Source organism: Schistocerca serialis, chromosome 4, assembly GCF_023864345.2.
Source record: "Schistocerca serialis cubense isolate TAMUIC-IGC-003099 chromosome 4, iqSchSeri2.2, whole genome shotgun sequence".
NCBI classification, from domain to species: domain Eukaryota; kingdom Metazoa; phylum Arthropoda; class Insecta; order Orthoptera; family Acrididae; genus Schistocerca; species Schistocerca serialis.
In genome coordinates this window covers 769,170,653-769,194,476 of record NC_064641.1, presented here as the reverse complement: position 1 = coordinate 769,194,476, position 23,824 = coordinate 769,170,653, and the positions used below count along the sequence as shown (strand labels likewise).

At 37.3% G+C, this 23,824-nt stretch overlaps 1 protein-coding gene across 1 annotated transcript; it reads right to left on the bottom strand.

Annotated features, from left to right (window-relative positions):
- Nucleotides 1–23,652, bottom strand: LOC126473325 (ADP-ribosylation factor-like protein 3). The gene is made up of 4 exons (XM_050100310.1): nt 23,498–23,652; nt 12,585–12,845; nt 6,373–6,609; nt 1–1,388 (listed from the first exon to the last, which is right to left on the bottom strand). The coding sequence occupies exons 1-4, from the start codon at nt 23,498–23,500 to the stop codon at nt 1,347–1,349; spliced, it is 543 nt and encodes a 180-aa protein (XP_049956267.1). The 5' UTR covers nt 23,501–23,652; the 3' UTR covers nt 1–1,346.
- Nucleotides 23,653–23,824: the final 172 nt, after the last annotated feature.

Below are 23,824 nucleotides of genomic sequence, written 5' to 3'. Positions count from 1 at the left end.
TTCAGCAAAACCGCTTTATTACATCACATGTTCATATATAAATATTTGTATATCATATGAGATCATAGAGCTACTTTACATTTTTACTCATGAGAAAATAAAAAACAATATCACAAGCAGTTTTGGACGGATGACTAGATAGTTTCGTGCTCTAACAACTGCATTGTAAAGCAAATTTCATTCAGGAAAAAGATGCAAGGCACTGACAATATTTCAGCAATAAGCATTTGTCATGTAATACTAGTTTACAGAAGACTGTAAACTGAGATTCTTCACATAAAATGGAAACATTCATAAAAATTAAAACTTCTTAAAAACTCTAATATGTGCAAGTCATAATGATATAGATTCATTAAAAATATCTCTGGATAAAACTATAATGCTCAATAATTTTATCACTTGCTCTTTGATTGAAGACATTTGACCTAATCGTTAAACTACATAAATGTATTTTGTGACGAATAATTCATTAATCATGTGCTCTGACTTTCAAGAATTATCTCACTAAAATTTTAAATAATCAATGTAATGGATATGCTTTGAAGTTTGATTTTTTTTCCTCTCTTATTGTGAGGCACCTAGTCAGTTAAGTGTATTCCGAGTTTAAAACTTGAAAGCATCAGGAGCTATCTTACACAATTAATGAGAACCTCCAATTTAAAATGGCAGACAAGGAAATCTGCATTACATCCACTGAATATGGAACTGTAATTACAAGGAGGACTATTACAATGTCATGAGAGGAGTGGTACACTAGATTAAAATTATGGTTCCCTTTGAAACTAGCACATTATTCAACTTTCACATAGTATGAAATTATTTCTCAGCTTTACTGAACCCACACATAGTGCATTGCAACATAAGATTTGTTCAAGTATAATACTAAGCACAAAAATTTGAAAAGTGAAGTCAACTATTCATCGCATGTCTAATGTTGGTCGATTTACATATTTTAAGCATTTCAATATTTTCGTTACATAACTGACACCCCCCCGGTACAATCATTTTGAAAACAGATCTACAGTTTCTATCAAAATTAAATTATAACTTCCCATTACAACAATGCGCTCTTTTATATCTCAGCACATAACACTACATAATGCCATTTCTTTAACCCTTGCTGAAAAACACAAAAATAAAATTCATTACGGGTACCAACAACTGGCTTACAACTAAAAGAAGGCACCTAAAACCTTTAATGGTCCACAACTCTTGGAACACTAAAACAATTAATCAAAAGTGAGATCTCAATTGCACTGAAGACTCATTCTCATGTGGCTGTTGTACTGACTCAATATTAAAACTGAGTATCAGTGTACCTGATGGATACATTTTAACTGGCAAAATTATTTCCTTTTGATGTTCTTACACACCCAATCCATTCCATCCTGAAAAGAAAAAAGGAGAGTAAGTGCAAAAACATAGTTCCTGGTGATAAAAATGCTTGGTAACCAATACAAATTAAACTGGAGTTTAAACAAAAGTAAATACAGTATGACATGATTTTTTTTCTAAAACTGATTTCAGAAAACCATGAATGTGTCATATATTTATGAGCAATGAACTGAAGCAACCAGCCCTTATTCATGCTATAAAATTTGTGTGTCTGCATATTTTCATGTCAATCTATGGAAGGTGCACATTCAAGTTATTTCATAAAACACATATGTCTAAGGCTGGGTGTACACCTGGCCGTAGGTGGCACAGACAGTGCAGAGCAGAGTGACCTAGTTCTCTGCAGTACGTGCTTTCTAACGGTGAAGTGTCCTACCATATAATCCTGAGCACCAACACTGACTGTGCTAGGGTGTGGCAGTGCTGCAGTTTCCTGTCTCTTGAATGGTGCAGTTGACTTGCTCTACAGCTAGCTGCTTTGACGTTGGATGAATTGATAGGACACGAGTCATCTTGGTTCCATGAAGAAAACACTCAAAGACTAAACAAGCGAAAGAAATACACTACTCACTTATAACAGCTGTGTTTCCTTGTAACTTAATAATGGCCACAATAAATCAAACAGTGCTCGTAAATAACATTAAAAGAAATTTAAATTAATACTGTCATTTTCTGCTACTTGCAACATGCCACAACACGATTCGTACAGGGCTGATGAAATAATTTTTAAAGCTGTTTTTTGCTACAAAGGCATGCATCCTAGCTGCAGTCCGCGTATGCTGCAATGGGCACAGCTGGATTTTAGGCTTTTCTCGAAGTTCTTCATTGTTTCTTTCTCCTTCCAATAACAGCAAATTTAATGACATGCAGTTGAGAAGTACACATGCACCCTTTACCAAGTTGTCTACAGTGTCTACTTTAACTTTGACTCCTGAATAATCTAAACTGATTTGCCAGCAATCCAAAAGCACACTCAACCATTTGTCATGTTCGCAACAATCTATAATTGAAAATGTTGTTGCCCTGGTCTTCAAAACTTGCGGCTTTGTGAAAGATTGCATTAAATCCTTAAACAATGGAAAAGACTCATACCCTCTAGAACAGGGCCAGCCACAGCGTGCCAAACTTCACACCATGTGTGGGCCAAGCCCAAAGCTGTCACACTGCTTTGCTCGGTCCTTCTCATAAGTACACAGAAAAGTGTGACATTTCATTCAGCATTGCAGTGTTGTATTGTTTGCTTGGCACAACACTCCGAGTTCACTATTTGCTCATGGCAAGAAGGACATTCACATGTCCAGTGGTTGTTTGCACAAAAAGAGGCAGCCTAATGATCTATCATTGCAATCCTTTAAAATAAATGGGAATGACAAAGGAGAGGGAGGAGAATCCTCAATTTGCGTAAGAGACAGGTTTGCGCATTTGCTATGAAATGACATTACAATATCATGCAGAAAGAATTTCAAGATTTAATTTATAATGAAAATGTGAAAATTACAATGATCAACAGATATATTCATTGTTTTGAACATCAAAAAGTACTTTGTGCTAAATTTGCATGCCTGGAGGGCGTGAAGAAATTGGCGGTATGAACAGTAAAATTTCTGAAGTCACACGCATTATTTCATTGTCATTTGATTTCAATGGAAATGAATAAAGAGTTTGGAGTCTTCAAATATTACTGTAAAGTATGTTGGTTAAGTTAAGGGGCATGCCTTGAATAATTTTTCGATTTAAAACTGTATATTATTGAATTAATGAAGGAAAAAGGAATGCATTAACGAAAATTAGAACATCTGGAATGGCTTGCAGATTTTAAGTGGATTGACCTCACACTGACTACAGTAAAACATTGCAAGGTAATTTCTTTTCGATTTGATGGTGATACATTTAAAAAAGAAAATCACATTGTAGAAGGGGCAGATTCTGGCAAAGACAGTCCAGTTCCCTAAGCTCACTTGCATTAAAGAAAATGTGTGGTTTGAAGACTTGGCTCTAAGCACTATGGGTCTTAACATCTGAGGTCATCAGTCCCCTAGACTTACAGCTACTTAAACCTAACTAACTTAAGGACATCACACACATCCACGCCTGAGGCAGGATTCAAATCTGTGACCGTTGCGCAGTTCCAGACTGAAGCGCTTGGAACCATTCGGTCGCAGCGGCCGGCGTTTGAAGAATTCATTGTGGCTCTGAAAGAGGTACAAGGATGGTTTTCTAAAGGTTTTGAGGACAATCTTACATCTTTTTTTCTCGAGTTGTTTTTTAGACCACTTGCCATTTCAGTTGAAAGTGCCCCTGTGCATATGCAGGTATAAATGATTGACCTGTAAGGTAATTCCAGTTTTAATAACAAATATTTTTATGTTAAAATTGTCCAGCATGTCTACATTACTATCCTTATGTAAAATTTCCACGTTTCAGTATTTGAAGTCACGATATTGGGGTGAAAGACTTTTTTTTCAATTGTGAAACTACATCAGTTACCATAATGTGGCAGCTTGACTGCAAAAATTTGTGAAATTGTCTTCGTCTGTCCATATGTCGACAGTTTGTACAACATAAAAATTAATTATGTCTTCAGCATGCCAAAAATAATTAAATAATATTAAAAATTTATTTTGTTTGTGATCTATATTGTTGAGAAATGTGAAATATAAAACCAAGTCATATGCAGCTGCCATTTAAATGTGGTGTGTTCACAGTTTTCCCCTCTTCCCCCTTCTTGTGCTCAGACAGTGTGATTTGGTGGTGGGGAAAATGTGAAGCTAGTCTGAGCACTTTGGCACTAGCCAAATTCTTGGCTTCCCCTGCCCTAGAACAAAAAACCAGTGAGTGCAAATTACAACTGTATAGTGAGGCTCCTTTACAGACCAGCAGCTGCCCGTACATGTTGCACGTAAGGGCCTACGGTAGCTGTATTGGCTGTCTGTGCCCCAGTATGTGCTGTGTCGTACTGTGCTGCCCTGCCCTACTGTGTGCTGACCTAGCTTCCTGCTCTGCATCAATACTATATGCCCAGGTTAATACTTGTTCTCAACACTGGCATTTTCTTCTTTCTTTTGAGGCATAGTACCTTACCTATTTAGATGGGACATTACAACAGTGGACAGACATGCAGTACGAGTCATGTGCAGGACTGGTGGAGTCAGATGCTTGAGTATGCATATGCAATCTGGTACAGGTCACAAGCTGACTGACATTCTCTGAGCTGCAGTCAAAATACTGTCATTTTTATTAGCAATTCTGTTTGTTTAATTTTCAAATTGTCTATTAATTAGTACTATTATTGCGCTTAGTTATGAGAGTGAATGAAGATGTGAATGTGAAATAATGTTTTATGTAAAGTTATTATGCTGTACACTGAAGTAATTGGTCATGTGAGGAATGTTCGAGAACAATGTTTGCGTTACTCAATCGTACCGAGGAATTTGTTATAAATTATTTTGTCAGATTATGGTACTGGGGAAATGAGATTATGATGTTGGTATAGTAGTATTCTTAAAAGGGAGTTAATTTTATATTTGTGGGTTTTCAAACTTTATTTATGGTAATTTACTGTCCTGATTCAGTGACACATTTTGATCAGTTCTGTATATATGTGCAGGACTGAGTGGAATTGAAGCTGCTTTCCGAGTGGCTGCACTGTTTCTCTGCCAATCAGAAATAAGCATATTCTTGTGTATTTTGGGGAACTATAAACTTCTTTTGTGGAGAGAGATGAATAGAGTCGGGGCTTGAATCTTATTGTGATCAGACCTACTGATATGTGCTCTGATGAAAATTATTAATATTGTGACATTGTGGTACCAAAATGTTTGAGAAGTGCTGTCAAGTGTTGAAGAGAGTTTGATTTAATGCACAGAGTGAAATTCAGAAGCTTTTGATGACATTTTAAATAATTAAATTCATGTGTGTTGCTCACTTGCGAACATGAACATTTTGTTACATGAGATTGATTATAGCAACCTTTGAGTGAGCTATTCTAAAAGAAACAATCTGTTTGTAAACTTTCTGGGAAATATCATTAATAATTACCATAAACTGGCTACAGTTATGAATTATGTGTGCTTTTCAGACTTTGTACAGCTTAGAATAAGGCTTGGTAGTAACTGGTGTACGCAAGCTTACTGTAATAGAGTGAAATGTTACGCACATAAATAGTTTCATTTAACTATTCCTTCCACTGACAAAACGATTTTTAGTGCGACTTGTGGTTACAAGGTGTAAAGCTGCTTTTTTCCTATAGCCTTTTCTGGCTGAGAACTGCGATTCAGTAACTTTAAGGAGGCATGCATTTGGGAAGAGATTCACCACAAAGTGAGTGGAACTTTGAAAATGCTCTACTCCGCCACACTTTCCATATGTACAGTTACTGAAATATTATGCAATTTACTTGTTTACTAATCATATGTATGCATCTGTTTTGTATTCTCTAATTTATAAAATTAAGTTTATCTATGAACAACATAATACTTTGTGAATGTATAAAGCTGTTTTGTAGCTTGTTGTTTCTAAAATTAAGTTTATTTACAAACAACTTAATACTGCGCAAAATTGAATGCAACCTGTCAGTAAACGTTGTGCAAGTTGATAATGTGAAACAAAACTGGTTGTGGCATCCTGTTCCAATCAGACAAAAGTTACTCCATAGAAATCTCACTTCTAAAAGATGTGCAGACCGTGATTATGATGCATTTTATTAAAATTTTGGCAGCCACACTTCTGAAAAAGGTGCTGAAAATGTGAGAGCTGAGAACAAATATCAGACCTGCTATTTGTTCATAGTAACAATCTAGATGTGCACTTTCCATACACAGACATGAAAACACCTGAAACCTGTAAAGGGTAATAAAATAAATTTGATAACATTAATAAGTGGTTGCTGCAATTCCTTGCTCAGTAAATAGAATATTGACTGAAAGACGCAGATACTGGCCTTGAGCACAAAGAGATGGAAAAACATCATATGCACACCTTTATCCCCTCGCCAGTAGTGGCAGAGCAAGCTTGAATCTGCCAAGGACGATCTTTAATAGTATGCAGTCCTAAGCCTTCAGCAATTTCTGATGCTGGTAATGCATGGAGGAGATCTTGCTTATTGGCATAGACAAGTAATGGTACACCACAAAGCTTTTCTTCCATCAGCAGCTCTTCTAATTCCTGTCCAGTTTCTTCTAGGCGTTTACGATCGGCACTGTCAATGACATATATCTGGAGAGTAGAAAGGTATTAATAATGGTATGTGTTTTTACCAAGTAACAAAGCAGTCAAGTGATAAACAAAATCTTAATATTTTAATAAAGCAATGCCACAGTGCTCTTTCTATTTTGTGCAAGAGGGAACTAGATGTCAACTAATTGTGCACTCCTGGATCTTTACTATAAAGCCAGAGAGAATGGATCTACAATAACTACTGGGAGAAGTAAGGTTCACTACTGATTTTAAAATTGCTATTAAGATGTCTTCTTTCCAGTTGTTAGAAAATACGAGGCTATTCCAAAAGACAGACACAGTTTAATTAATTTGCATTTCACATCATATGAAAAGAACATGAACAGTCTACATACCAAAGGAAAGAGCAAGGTCAAAGATTTGTTTTGTTAACCACTAGCTGCGTAAATGCCTGCAAGAGCTGTGATAGTTGTGTAAACTAGGGTATTCGTGGCAATAGGTAGCTGTGAACAAGAGGCTATAATGCCGCAGGAAGTTTTCTGTGTTCTTAAGTTTGCAAGAAGTGAGTTGGCAGTTGCAGTGGAGTGGGCATTTTTTTCTCCGATTCGGTACTGAACCACCAACTAGGAAATGCATAAGCCATTGATTTAAGCAATTTCAACAAAGCTCTGCAAAGGAAAAAGTCCTGGCTGACAAGGGTGTCTCAGAGTATAACATCAGCTGAATACAAGACAGTTTTGTTCGTAGTCCGTGTAAGTCAATCAATAGAGCTAGTATGGAACTAGGAATACATCAACCAACTGTATGGTGAGTTGTAAAACAGTGTTTACAATACTGTACAAGCCCTATTGCTTACAACTGGGGTACGCCCTCCCTGAGAATGACAAAGAATAGCGTACTAAATTTTGTGGTGATGCTTAAAAAGATGGAGGCTCACACATTAATACTGTCAAGGAGCTGTTTATGTCCCACCTTTACCAACAACACTAGCCAACCCATGGAACCGTGTCACTGTTGCTGGTGAACTCAGTAACATGAGACATTCTTCTTTGCATGGTGGACGAGTCTGGTTACCGCTTAGATATTTGCCCGGCTGCAAAGGCGGAGGGGGGAGGGCGGCATTGAATATTTATAACCTGTGGTTTGTGGGATTTTTTCTTTTTTCTAAAACTTCCTCTTTTGACTGGTATGTGCACTGTTCGTGTACAATTTACACATAATGAAATACAAATCAATTAAACTGGGTCAATCTTTTTCAATAACCCTGAATGCTGGTTAGTCAAATTTAGTAAAACTTCTAAAGGAGAAGTCTCTTTGAATGTTTTTGCATACAATTTGAGCACGGAGAAGCTCACTTAGAGATAAGGAGTGGTTATATTCCTCAGTACCCCTGGAACTGAAATCCCAATCGCAAACACCCCTCTCATGCATCACTTGATATTAATGGGCACCTCAATCCTGGCTGCAGTCAGCCATAATAGCCATATGAAGTCTACAATTGTTCATGCAATACCTCCTGGTGTTGTTACGAGACACCTCAGAACTTTTACAGGTTTTTTTTGTATTCATGAATGGCACCTGGACATTCTCCAATCAGCTTACCATATTGACTTGCGGATGTGAATCCACTGATGGAATTAACAAACTATGTCACCCCTCTTCTTATTATCTTTAGTTGTTCTTCACAAAGTTGAAAAGGTTGAGAACCGCTGCTGCAGAGCATGCTCAGCAGCCAAGGCAGACAGTAAGAAAATGAAACATCTACAGTTGTCCTTATGGTGCCATTTTTTGTGTAGCTACCAGTTTTGGCACTTGAATGCACTATCTTCTGGCTTTAGTTGACGTCAAAGGGGTTATCACGATTCATATATACGATGCATCAGTGGCCAACAACTGGTTTACGCGGACTACCTGTAACTGTGATGTCTGTAGTAGTCTGCGTAAACCAGGTGTTCAATTGTGAAAACCCCTTCAGCATCAACGTAGGCCGAGAATGTTGCATTGAAGTGCTGAAACTGGTAGCTACACAATAAATGACGTCATAACGGCGGCTGTAGGTGTTTCATTTTCTTGAAATAGTGAACAGCCATACTTCCCCACACCTCCAGGCACAAGGACGGACATACAAAAAGGCAGATAGTTGCTCTGCGTCCATTCATGTACTCACTGTTTACTGGTAAATATTACCAAATAAAAAGCCATGTTGTGAACACATTAGTTGGTACACGGAATGTTTAGTTTCAAGTATTATCCTGCCTTTGATGTTATACAATTTGCCTGGGGTGGGGTTGGAGTTTAAGTGGTAGAGGGTGGATGCCTGGAGCAGGTCTTACAGTGGGACTGGTTGGAACAATAGTAGCAGTATGAAATTTGGGGTAGAGAGATAATGGTGTGAGAATGTCATATCGGTTGACAAGAGTGTTATGGAGGTAAGACAGGCAGCTAAAAACAAAAGTGGGATAGATGATCATATTTCAAGGCTTAACTCAAGAAAGTCATAGCCTTGGCAATGTAATGGTCTGAACCATTTGACACCCAAGTGGCAAACAGGGTGCCTCTGAGGTTTTTTAATATCTTCATCTCTCTCTCTCTCCCCTCCCCCCTTTTTGATTTTTTTATTTTCCTTTTTAATTCTTCACAGTACTTTGGATTCTCCTACTCATTCCTCTTCGCTTCAGTCCATCTTCAATTCACATTCTGTTCTGTCATCTCTGGACTGAAGCTGACATAGTGATTACCAACATACTATATTTGACCATCTACTTTCTTGGACACCCCTCTTCATTCACCTTTGTCTCCTCTTGTCCTAACAACAGGTGGGTCCCTCTCAACCTCTAGTCTATGCGACAAACTTCAGTCCCAAACTTCACATATCTATCCAATTTTTGTCCCTGAGGAACGAACTGTGAGGTTTATTCAAAAGTGAAGGTCATTTCTTTAAATTTATATGCTGGCAACATGGAACAAAACTGCACAATTCAGCACCATCTACTGATTGTTTACAAAGAGTCAGAATTCACTGTAATGATTCAGTATTCATTTGACTGTGGATGAACGCAGAAAACAATGGCCTCAAAAATAATTGGTGCTGTAAGTCACTTCTTGTGTCCAAAAGGATCTACAGCTGTTCAAATTATTCAAGAGTTGTACCTAGTTTAGGGACCTCCAATTTGGAATGGCGGAAAGGTTAGATAGTGGTGGCAAGACTTTAAAAATCGCCATATAAATGCGAATGATAAACAGCAGAATGGTAGGCATAACATCCAGATCCCTAAAATTGTGCAGTAAGTGGACAAAAAACGGTGATATAATTGATATCGACATTACAGCTTGCGTTTTGTGGCAAAATACTCGCTAAACTGCATCTCCATCCTAAATCAGCAGCACTGGAAACTGTTGTCCACAATAATCCTCCTCCATGATAATGTGCAGTCACATACTGCTTCACTGCCTGTACCACTGTAACACAGATTTCCATTGGGTAATTTTTGATCATTCATTCTACAGCCCCAGCCTTGTGGCTAGCAACTATTACCTCTTTCTGCACCTCACACAATTGCTCAGTGGACAATGGTTTGAAGATGATGATATCAAGACCACCATTGACAACAAGCTTAATTCCCACATAGGGACTTTGATGCAGACGCTATTACAACACATGGAAAGTGTTAAGAAGTGAATGACGATCATGCAGACATACACATTAGCTTTGTACGTAACTAAAACTACCAATAAGAGCTATTTCTAATGAATATATCTACTTTGGTACTGGACACTTCTTACCTTTCATGTATGCCTCATAACAGTTACAAAAGGTAGGAACAGAAACTTTAAAACTATTACCAATACTTCAGTTTCTGACGATAACTACTTGTAGAAAATTATTTGGTCATGTTCAAATAAGGTGAGAACAGGAGTGGGAGTAAAGGCAGGCTGATGACAGGAGCAAGGTCAACATTGTGTGAGCAGACACAGATCTGTTGGAGGCAAAGTTTCTGTCTGCACAGTTTAGAGAAACTAATGTTATGGAGAAGAACTCATATATCATGGTTGTAAACCAGCTGTAACAATCAACTGCTCATGTTAGGCAGCACACTACATAAGTGGATGATCCAATTGAGTTCCATCAGTTCAAAGTTCTCATTAATATAGAGCTACAAATTCACATCATCAATAAAGCGCATGCAATCTATGAACTAACTCCATTCTCTTGATAAGATATTCTTGCTCTGCCTCAAAATTACTGCAGCCCATCTCCCAAAATGAAGTCTTTGTCCTCCAACAAACACAATGCTACTTGTTTTGCCTCATACTTCTGCTCTGGAATAACTCTTCTCACACTGACTACAAAAGCCTCCAGCAAACACCACCATTGGTTCTCAGCTGTCAAATCTCATCTTGCTAACCTGCTCAAACTGTCAGGCCTAAAAACTCACATGCACAACCTAAGAAAATCCAGAACCCCAACAGATCCATACCACAATCATCAATCCGTTCTCAGAAAATCACACTTGTGCATCAATCTTGCTGAGGCATTTGTAGATCACTATTACCCTCCCCACCTTGATCAAAATGGGATCTCATGTAATAGTCTGTCAGTTTATGTAATAATTTTTTGTTTATTTCATTTATGCAGCTTCTCATATGGTCTCACAAGGATAAGTGGAAATCGGAAGTGGTCACTGGAAATCTAACTGACGATTTCTGCAACAGGACCCATCTATACTAATCACCACCACTGGCATCAAGAACTACCTTCCCCAAAAATGAATCACACATGACAGGAACACAGCATTCCACTATCCCAAATCATCATTCCCCTGGGATGATTCCTCTGCACGAGATTTGAAGGATATGGCCGAACACTTGGCACTCATCATGAAATGACTCTAGAAATTTTGATGCCTGAGGTACCAGCAAGGACAGTAATAATTTATATGTGGGTAGCAGTCCTGTTCCTTTTCAGGAGAGGGGGTATTTACAAAAGTAAGAACCACATCCTCAAAACTGGAAATACCAATGAATGATGTATGTGAGCCCAGGGACTGGTCCAACTTCATGTACCATATTTGAGTTTTCCCCTGAGCTACATTCCACTTCAAAAGCTTTTGCTACATATCATCACGGTCCAGAGAGGTAGTCTGACTCCGAATAACGACAGCTACTTTCAGAGGCATTGAGAAGTTGAGACTCGAAAGACCAATTGACGACAGCAAACTGTCATAATGATTTGGAAGAGGGGAAATAAAAGCACACACGAAGAAGGCTTGAATAATAATAATAATAATAATATGGTGTGAATAGGTAATTCACCATTCCACCTCACAAAGTTTCTCTTAGAATGAAGCAGTCTTCTTATGGAAGAGCTAAATACACAGGAAGTAAGTACTATACAATTCTGATTTCATGCTTGGTAATGGAAATAAGAACAAAGAAAAATCAAGAAATCTACTAGCATAATTTGTTGATCTACAGAATGCCAACACTTGCCTTTAGCCTTCAGTTAACACTGTAAGAATCATAATCACAAAAGATATATATTATGTGACTGTTCATTGTTCACTATACTAAGCAAATCTCAATTCCACCATCTGTTATACGTCTAAGCCACTCAATGAGACACTGTAAGGACAGATATTCCTTTCTTATGTAAAAATCATGGATCAATACACAGGAATTTGTGTGCAGTGTAAATGCTGGAAGACTTCCATAAAGAATGACAGCCTGCAGAGAAATCATACAGCTATGTGTCAGTACTCTGCTATGAGAAATATATTTCATTAAATGTTCAGGACTTTTATTGATTAACTCCCAAGTATGTGTGTTTTCTTACAATAGGAGGGTGTACATCTGGAAGGAACACTGCACTGGTAAGGATAATTTGCTGACGAAAATTTAGCTGAAATTTTAGGCTGAAGTCAATTGCATATTGTGAATGTACATACACTTGTAAGTCTGCACATGCACATTTATATTTCATAGTTTATGTATAAATATCTAAATATGTTACTCACCAAAACATCTGTATTTTCAAAGTAGTTTCGCCAATATGGCCTAATCTTTCGTTGTCCACCAATGTCCCAAACATTTAACTTAAAGCCTTCTGACTGAACGCTCTTTATGTTGAAACCTTGTGTTGGAGTGATGTGTGATATATCTTCAGATGCAAGTTTTTTGAGTAGTGTTGTTTTTCCAGCATTATCAAGGCCTAACAACAATAAGCGGAGTTCCTTCTCAGGAGAGGACTTGAGCTTCCGAAGAATTGAAAGCAAACCCTATATGCAACATGAAAAAACATAACGTATGAATTGTCTGTTCATACTTCATGTGATAAAAAAAAGTAATATAGCTTATCCGACATTACCTATGTGGAAAGGTATTCTGTGAAGCTACTCACGTATTTTATAATAATTTACACTATTTAGTAAGCAATCATACACACACTTACAACAAGTTCAACTAACAAATTTTTGACTCTTTGCTAATTACAGTTCGGCAGTCAATAACCTGCCTTTTCCACTTAACATAACTTCCACATTTGGCAATGCCTTATGCACATAAATATCATCAATTTGCACCCTAGTACAGATTTCGAAAAACTTCCACATATAGGTCTCCTACGGGAGAGTGAGAGAATGGTTGTACCAAATTGGTAATGCATCAGTAAAAATCCTCTCTGCCTTTATGTGACTTAAATTACAAATAATATTACCTACTACTACTACTACTACTACTACTAATAATAATAATAATAATAATAATAATAATACCTGTATTTGTAAGTGACATTAAATTAATATGCTGTTATACTTTAGAGAGCTGCAACCCCAGCTACTGATTTTATTCAGGAAATAACCTATTGTATAAAAATAATTCATCATGTTAACCATACCCTCAATGCCTATTAGTATGCCACATACAGTATTGTGGAGCATGTATTTTACCCTGTGTGAGAGTATGCAATCTAATTTCAGCAAGATTGTTCACTGATCTATACCCGTAAATGTATTATGGCTTTGCATCTTGAGCAAGGTAAAATCAAACTATTTGTTTAGTATGTAAAGACATGCAACTTGAACATCACAGAGGATATCTGAACCAAGACAAAGCAGCTTATTAAGTTCAACTGCACATGTTACTAGCCAAGGTCAGTGAATGTCCTCTGATATTGTATACTCCACACGTGGGCAATTTTCGCACAGAATAGGGTCTGCCACACTGGCTGTAGCTGGGTACAATGCAAACTTTCAGTTTCCAACCCAGCCATGATAAGCAACAATGGTGCAATTCAAACAAAAGCAAAAGGTAGAACACTAGATCACTTGTCATCCATTCATGAGTAGAATACTTTGGTAGAATGAGAAAAAGGAATCTCCTGTCAAGCAGATGAGCATCAATCCTTGTGGTCACATTCGTAATGCACTACACGCAGCACTAGCAGAGATCAACTTGTGCATATGGGTAAGCTGATTAAGCAATGGGCATGAGATACATTGTGCAATAATATACAATTTTCTCTTATATGATACCATTATTGAAGCATCTTCAGTGTTTGCTTGTTTTTAGACAACACTCTAAATGGAGAGATCATAGTATTAAAAATGTGGAGTGTGGTCTTCTTAAATAATACTATACTTTGTTTTTTGTTCAGTTGCACACACTGTTAGCAAGCCAAAGTTTCATAGTAAGGAATTTTAAAAAAATCATTTGCTGAATCTTTGGCTGTTATCTGTGGCTAATCAGGTATACTTTTTCATTTATTTTTATATACATCAAGTTTTTAAACTGTGTCTTCAAATTAGTTGCCAGCTTGTTTGTGCCAGAATAATACTTATTTTCAGCAACCTAGAAAGGAATGAAAAGTCTCAATGAAAACCTTTCTTGTATCCTGGCTACTTCAGTAATTTTTATTTTCACACCAAAACCACCATTCTCAAGTAAATGCACTGGTTATAAATGCACAACAGCGAAGAACACAAAAGGAATTTGTTCATTAAACTCAATATAATGCCACAACTTATTTTTTACTACAGCTGCTTCACAGAACATATTATCTTGCAGCTTATGCTGTACTGTCCTAAAACATTATTCAACATATTAACAAAGACTGGAAGTATGTCATTTATCTATATGCTAGTACTTCTGAAACATAACAAACCAGTGCAGTGGGCATTTAAGTGCAAAATAAGCTGAAGCAGAATTTCATCAATAAAATAGAAATACGAAGAGTCTATCTTAGTTTAAAATCCATCTTTGCACTGTGAAATATTACACACATTTTAGTTTAAAGTCAGTACACAAATAATTCAAACTATACACACACACGGCTTCCTACACACAAAATAATGTTTTTGGGGTATGGAGTAAGTTACTATTAGGACTATAGGGTGGAAGGGAGATGAAAATAATAATAGAAATGTCAATATTGTTGTAGAGTCCAGTTTTAGGTATTGCTAAGCTGATGGATGATAGGACATTTACATGCAAAATTATTCAAGTAGAATGAAAACAAGTTTGTAGAAGCTTCTAGAAATTTACAGTAACAAACAGAACTGTAACTAACAACACTGGCAATTATAAATGAAAGTTGGAGAGGTTGAAAGCTAATATTTTATGGGGCATGTAATTGGTGGACCTAGCGAGGTCTGAGAAAATCATCATCAGAAAAGTTCATACAGTTCATAATGGGATAAAGAGGAATATTTGATACAAGTCATCAGAAACATACGACAAACATCATAAATAATATGGTGGCTATAATGTGATAGCAGTGGTGATTTTTTCAAACAGAAAGCTACATGTCAGTCTGTCACCACAATCAGGCTTTTTTATTACTTTCACATTCATTGATTTACCAACTCACAGCCAAACTGTCACCTTCCAAACTAACCTAGACCTCAGGCTAAGCTACAGATCAGTCCGTCACAACCACGTATCTTTGCTTTCACATTCGTCGGCTTCACCAACTAACAGCAAAACTGTGAATATATGCATTACATCACAGCAGCCATTAACATTATGTCAATAGTCAAAACTGAGATAACTTATGTTCTGTTTTCCTCTTGACCCTTATAACGTACAGTAAGAATTTTGTTGAGTACAATCCAGACAAGATGCTTATCAAGAGTAACAACAATTACATGGGCATAAAATCTGTAAGTGTCAGAATATTCATTCCAAGTAGGGTGTGAATCCTGGCATAAGTGAAATATATCTAAATATTGCATTACATATCTGTTTGAATTTCTGAGGATAACTGATATTATAGAATATATAATTATATTAGGATATATTCAAACATCAATGAGTGGAGACACGCAAGTTCGCACCAGTTTACAGAAAATTTTGCCGCAACAACACATTATTAAGCTAGAATCCCAAAAGTATCAGCTCTGTGTAGCTTTCAGAAAATTTCAGATTACATACTTAATTTTTTGTCAGCCAAATCATGATAAACCCATTTTGCACGAAGCTTTCCTATTCTTTTTTATACACACACAAAGCCTCACAATTACATGTGACTTTATTTTAGTATGCTACAACACAATTAAACATTTGAAACTCCAGGACGGAAACAAAATTAAATTTGATACATTACATAAAGCAACAAAGATAATGGAAAACTTTTGTGATAAAACAACAACTTATTTTGTGAAGAAGCCTGAAATATCTGTCGCTTTCTTTTAAATAAAACGATTTTTAGTAAAATCTGTACAAGTTTAATTTCTGTTAGCCTACTTATGATTTTTACTTTTTTTTTCTTTCTGCAACTGTAATTTCATGGAATGTCCAATATCCCTGCAAAAGTGATCCACAGATGAATAAACTACTACTACTACTGCTGCTACACAAATAATGAGAAGTGGACAGCCGCAAGCCCAATAAATTAAAAAGAAATTTCACTTTGGAAGAATTTGTGAAATATAGACAGGAAAGAAGCACACAATCTGCCAGATGTAAATTAAAAATTTAATGTATATTGGAATGTATATATTCCAAGAAAAAAAAAGTAAAAACAAATCAGGGAGACTAGGAACTCAGATGGACTTAAGTATGCTGTCGTCAAACAATCTCACACAAGGGAGATACAGCAACAGTAAAGGACTACTGATCAATCTCATAACTTATAAAAACTCACTGTTGAAAATATTGTAAGCAATCTCTCAGGTTTTCTTTGCAAATTTTACTGATAGTGCACTTCTGGATTTTATGCATAAAATGGCTGAACATCTGGAAGCTCACCATCAAACACATTAAGTAGCAAACAGTTGGTATTTTTTAAAATTCTGCCCCATGAACAAGCAACTTTCAGATTAATAAATAATGTATGGCAATCAATTATGGTACATTATGTTAGTCTTATTCCCTGGATCAGATGTGGAAGGGTCTCTGGGATGTGTGAAGAATTCGAAGATGTAGACTTGATTGAAGTGTAATACAATAAAACGACATAACATTACAAAATGTCATTGTATTACAGTGTCAATGCTCATAAAATAAATTTTAAGAAGGTTTCTGATGATACTCTTTAATGGAGTAGGGGGGGTTGCCACGAAGTTCTTTAAGTGTTAAAGTCTACCACACTACTTAATTGCCATTCAATATGTTTTGGCAAGATACTCAGCAGGCCTACATGTGTACCCATTTACCCGATTCCTTTCTGCACTAATGTTAACAACCTGAAGTCTTTGTAGAAGATGTTTTGACCCTTGTGTTACATTTACACTTTGGTATTCCAAAAATACTATCCCTATAAGTTGAGTTTCCCATAAAAAATGATTCCATAACCTGTAAGTAATGGAAATGAGCATTACAAACTAGTTCATCCACTGTTTAAATCAGCTATAGCAATAACCACGGGTACTGCGAACATAGCTGAATTACAGCACATCACTGCTTCTCTGCAGGAGGTTTTCCAATTAAGGTAATCTATCAGCAGTCTCAAAACTTAACACTTTTTCCTTCTTGTATATACACTATTTGGCAAAAATGAAAGTTGTGAGTCCACCTGTCTCCTTTGACCCATAACTAAATATATGATGATGAGAATAATACCTTTCCAAAACAAATATTAACCCAAAGATCAAGAACATAAAATTCTCTCTCTCTTTTTAAGGAACACCACTGGCATCATAAATTTTGGATCACCTACATAGATCAGATGAAGACCACAATAGCAGTAACCCCCTCACAACTTAAAAACCAAGTACCGCAAATTTCATTTGTTGTATAGTTCACAAGAAGCCCTCCATACCATGGACACACAAATAGCTCCAAAACCACAAATTTCACTAGCCTATATGGCAGTTAAAATGAAGCCAGTAGCACCAAAACACAACACATTCAAATCTTCAACTCCATTACACATCATCCAAACCTTCACTTATCCTGTCTATCTAAAATGAAGTCCACAGTACAATGAGCCAGGAAGTTCCAAACCAAAACTCATGTACACAACAAATATAAAAAATGTAACCTAATCAACCACAGTTTACCCACAATACCTACCTACCATAATCCAACACAATTACCAAATACTAACAAGAAAAACCCTGAAATTCATGAAAATTTGCATCACAACCAATTTTGGCATACACAAACAATTATAAACATGAACACACATACCGTACATATTAAAATACTTACCAACTACAGGCACCATTACATATACCTGGGTTAGTCAAATACACACGTACACACATGTACACCCCCCCAACCACACCCCCCCCCCCCCAAAAAAAAAAAAAAAATCCCTCAAACACCAAAAAACAAAAGAAAACAAAACTGTTCACAATCATTCCAAATAACTGTAGGAACTTGAACATAGGGAACATATCTTTGCCCATTGGCCTTCTCATAAATGTATAACCGAGCAAGGTAGCGCAGTGGCTAGCACACTGGACTCGCATTTGGGAGGACGTCGGGTCAATCCCGCGTCCGGCCAATCTGATTTAGGTTTTCTGTGATTTCGCTAAATCGCTCCAGGCAAAATTGGGGATGGTTCCTTTGAAAGGGCACGGCCGACTTCCTTCCCCGTCCTTCCCTAATCCAATAAGACCGATGGTCTCCTGCCCCAAACAACACAACCCTTATAAATTTATGTTCATGCCATGACTGACAAAAAGAAATAAACAATATTATATCTCCAACCATAAAATACACGAGGCATTACTAATTCCAAACACGCATATGAATCCAGTAGCCACAATACCCAAAGTCAGAATAACTGATTAGCAAACTGGCACTAACTCCTCCAATGCAAATGCACATTTTATCCTTTTGATACATCCAGGTCCCAACTTTAAATGACTCACTAAATTACCTAACAAGCAACGGAAACATACAACACAAGTGAGGAGCGTTAAATACTACAACACGCCATATCTACAAAAATAACCCAAATCAAAAACACCACACCACAACAGAGTACAACACACTTACATCAAGGGTCAAAGTGGATGGGTGGAATCACAACTTTCAGCTGACACTACTATTTTCAAAGCTTGTATAGTTCTTTGTAAGAACTACATTTTAAGTACTGATGCTTGTCAAAATTCATTCCCCTTGCTTTGAACAATTTGATAATGATTCTCAATTAAGTCTATAACCTATCTGAAGTGTCAAAAGTGTAACATGTTTTACTTCTTGTATTTCATTCTAGGAGTAAGCTATTTTTCTGGCTTGTGGAGTTAGTTCTGTGAAAAATCTGCATTTTATACACCATGGCTTGTCAAAATTCAGTCCCTTTTGTCTTGAACCAACTGCTGATTTTCCAAATATTTTACTAGCTGCCATTTCGGTAAGGGGATTTATTTTTATTCCCATACTTGTATAATCAGCAAAAGGGGCAAAACCTTCATATTAAATGACAAAACTTTCATATTCTGACAGAGCAGTTGGAATATCATTTATGTATATTTGAAACAGTAGAGTATTCAAAATAGAACCATGGAAGAGTATGTCTAAATATGTCAAACGCTTAAATGCTTATACTTAAGTGACTGACATGGACCCTATACACACTGGTATCTGCACACAGGATAAAAATCATGACCAACTGAGTCTACTGTTCCATTATATTTAACTTTTGTGTGAGGACATTATACACTACTGGCCATTAAAATTGCTACACCATGAAGATGACATGCTACAGACATGAAATTTAACCAACAGAAAGAAGATGCTGTGATATGCAAATGATTAGCTTTTCAGAGCATTCACACAAGGTTGGCGCCGGTGGCGACACCTACAACGTACTAACATGAGGAAAGTTTCCAACCGATTTTTCACACACAAACGGCAGTTGACCGGTGTTGCCTGGTGAAACGTTGTTGTGATGCCTCGCCTAAAGAGGAGATATGCGTGCCAACACGTTTCCGACTTTGATAAAGGTCAGATTGTAGCCTATCGCGATTGGGGTTTATCGTATCACGACATTGCTGCTCGGTTGGTCGAGATCCAATGACTGTTAGCAGAACATGGAATCGGTGAGTTCATGAGGGTAATACGGAACACAGTGCTGGATCCCAACGGCCTCTTATCACTAGCAGTCGAGATGATAGGCATCTTATCTGCATGGCTGTAACGGATTGTGCAGCCACATCTCGATCCCTGAGTCAATAGATGGGTACGTTTGCAAGACAACAACCATCTGCAGCAACAGTTCGACATTTGCTGCAGCATGGACTATCAGCTCGGAGACCATGGCTGCGGTTACCCTTGATGCTGCCTCACAGACAGGAGTGCCTGCGATGGTGTACTCAATGACGAACATGGGTGAATAAATGGCAAAAGTCATTTCTTCAGATGGATCCAGGTTCTGTTTACAGCATCATGATGGTCGCATCCGTGTTTGTCAACATCGCGGTGAACGCACATTGGAAGCGTGTATTCGTCATCGCCATACTGGCATATCACCTGGCGTGATGGTATGGGGTGCCATTGGTTACACGTCTCTGTAACCTCTTGTTCGCACTGACGGCACACTGAACAGTGGACGTTACATTTCACATGTGTTACGACCCATGGCTCTACCCTTCATTCAATCCCTTCAAAACTCTACAATTCAGCAGAATAACGCACGACCGCATGTTGCAGGTCCTGTACGGGTATTTCTGGATACAGAAAATGTTCAACTGCTGCCCTGTCCAGCACATTCTCCATATGTCTCACCAACTGCAAACGTCTGGTCAATGGTGGCCAAGCAACTGGCTCGTCACAATACGCCAGTCTTGATGAACTGTGGTATCGTGTTGAAGCTGCATGGGCAACTGTACCTGTACATGCCATCCAAGCTCTGACTCAATGCCCAAGCGTATCAAGGCCGTTATTACTGCCAGAGGTGGTTGTTCTGGGTACTAATTTCTCAGGATCTATGCACCCAAACTGTGTGAAAATGTAATCACATGTCAGTTCTAGTATAATATATGTGTCCAATGAATACCCATTTATCTTCTGCATTTCTTCTTGGTGTAGCAATTTTAATGGCCAGTAGTGTAGTTTACAAATCAGAAATTACTCCAAAAGATAAGGATTCTTGGTTTATTGGGTTTTTCTGCACTACACGCCTTTACAAAAGAACTGGCATGGTGAGGGGCACTGGTAATCCTTTACTAATATCTTGTATTCTTTATTGTGGACCTGCATGACAACAGCATGTTTAACTCTTCATGAGAAAGCACTACTGAGAAAAGATTCATTTCTTAAGTAACTCAACATGTCACTAAGTTCGGCTGAAAAACATTTTGTTATTTGACTGCTTGAAAATTTATTCTTAAAGGAGATTATTATAATGAAAACTACTTCTGGAGATAGAGGGCTAACTTGATTTTTACCAGACTTGTTTAGGTAGGCTTTCCTTAGAAACTGTACGCTATCTACCAAGGAAGTGTACAAACCAACTTACCAGCTAATGACAAAGATGTGTCTGCAACTTTGGGACACTGTATTCATCTTCTGCCTTTACTGACATTTCACTTTTCTGATTTCTTTTTTCTGTTACATTTTTGATTATGTTCTGAATATTTATTTACTTACTGGAAACAAAGTCTTCTTCATAATACACTTAATATTTAAAAAATGAATTCATTTGAGCATACAAACATCAGCTTTTGATATTGTGAGCCACAGTACCCTCATTATGATGGTTATATAACATTATGAAGGAGTCAACACAGCAGATTACTTCAATTTACATTATGCAAAATTTTGTCCTCCTTGCAGATGTCAGAAGTACAAAACTAAAAAGCAGTAATAGTCCTCTTACAGAATGAGCAGCCCCTGAAATATCTGATATCAACTGTGTCAAGGTAAATAGTGAAGTGTTATACCATGAAGAGACTAATACACACAGTGCAACACTTCTCATACGATACCAGACTGTCTAACTTACCTATTCAAACAATGAAATAAAAGAAACATTTCTTTTACTGAGCTCAGTTTAGGGACTATTAACAGATCATTCATTACCTCATCTATAAATCCATTGCCCAAGACTTAATGAAGCATCTCAGTCCAGTTATATTTGCAATATCCATGACAACAACTACAGGTGATTAAAAAGGAAGAAATCAATGAACACTCCACATATATTTCTAGTCACTAGTTAGATACAGAATTACTATTTGGGGAAACTTAACTGACGGAGACACCAGTTTAGGAATACAGAAGAATGTTACAAGAATCCTACCTTGTGTCAAAAATCTTGCAGATTTCTCTTTAAATAGCTTAGCATTTTGACAATTGTTCTGTAATCTTTTGGAAAAATGTCGTTTCATCAGTGGAGGAGAAGCAGGAGGAGGAGGAGGAGGAGGAGGAGGAGGAGGAGATTAGGGTTTAACATCCCATCAATAACTAGCCATTAGAGGTAGCATATGCTCAGATTAGAGAAGGATGTGGAGGGAAATAGGCTGTACCCTTCCAAAGGAACCATCCCAGCATTTGTTTGGGGCGATTTAAAGAAATCACAGAAAACGATAATCAGGGTGCGGGTTTGAACCATTATCCTCCTGAATTCGGGTCCAGTGTGCTTAATCACTGTGCCTCTGCACTCGGAGGAGATCAGTGATTGACATATAGTGAACTTACTCTTATTTCATACACATAGTTGGTTGTGACTGCAACATAAAATGTGACCGTGTCTGGGAAAAAAAGTTTCATAATAAATGGTACTTTTAGGACGAAAGAAAATCTCTAGAAAGACTTTGAGAGTTTAACTTTAGTACAGAGAGAAGTCACATAAATGAAATCCACGATCTCCCAGAGCATATGCAATGTCTTGAGTAATATAGTGGAGTTAAAGAGTGAATTACTTATCACCTACAAGCAACAGCTTCAATCCACTTAGATAGGCCTGATGAAATCAGAAAGTGGAGGAAGCATGAGAAATGAGGATTAAAACATTAAGCAATAAAATCTATGTAAAACTTCAGTGTCGTGTAAACATTTGATAACTGTATGGACACATCTCATATGTAGTCCGCAAAAATAAAGTCAGTAGAAGAAATTAGCGCTCTGTTAACAGCTAGGTAGGTCTGCTTTGTGGCGGAGCACAATCTCGGTTGACAAGGGCAGAAGAATTAGCTATGGTCTTACTGTAAAAACCATATCGCCATTAGTCTGCAAATCAAAGAAATCCAACTGGCTGAGCGTGAGTGTAGTACGTCAGACACTGCGCTACCTTTATCGAAGATCAAAAAATTGGGCTACTAAGGTCCATTATTATGCGTCCTTAACAAAAAATGTCGAGCAGAACATTCACATTACCGCTATCACGAATCCTGTTGCCTCTATTACACAAAACAATACACATAAATGGGTAACAACTAATAACACGTACTAACTTCGTTTCGCGCTGTAAAAACTAAAACATTATATTTTCATATGGCTACGAAAAATATGATAATGTGGTACCATAACGAATACTTGCCATTTGTTTTTCTTTTATAATAATTTGTTAATATATTACATTTCCTTCTCCCACTCGCATAAATAAACACAGCTCTGGCGAAAACAAATTCTTCCCGGCGCTACAGTTGATAATCACAAGTGTAAACAACTAAGATAATATTCTCAACTACGATAATAATCGTGTCTACCCCGAAGTGGTATATCTTTGGTTTTTGTACATACATCGTTGGTATAGTCTTGGTTACGGATCCCGTCAAAGTTGGGCGGGCCATTTGAAGTAACGCACGAATTTCCATTGGTGACTACTGCTGTTAGCACTACCACCGCCACTGACCTTTTTGAGATA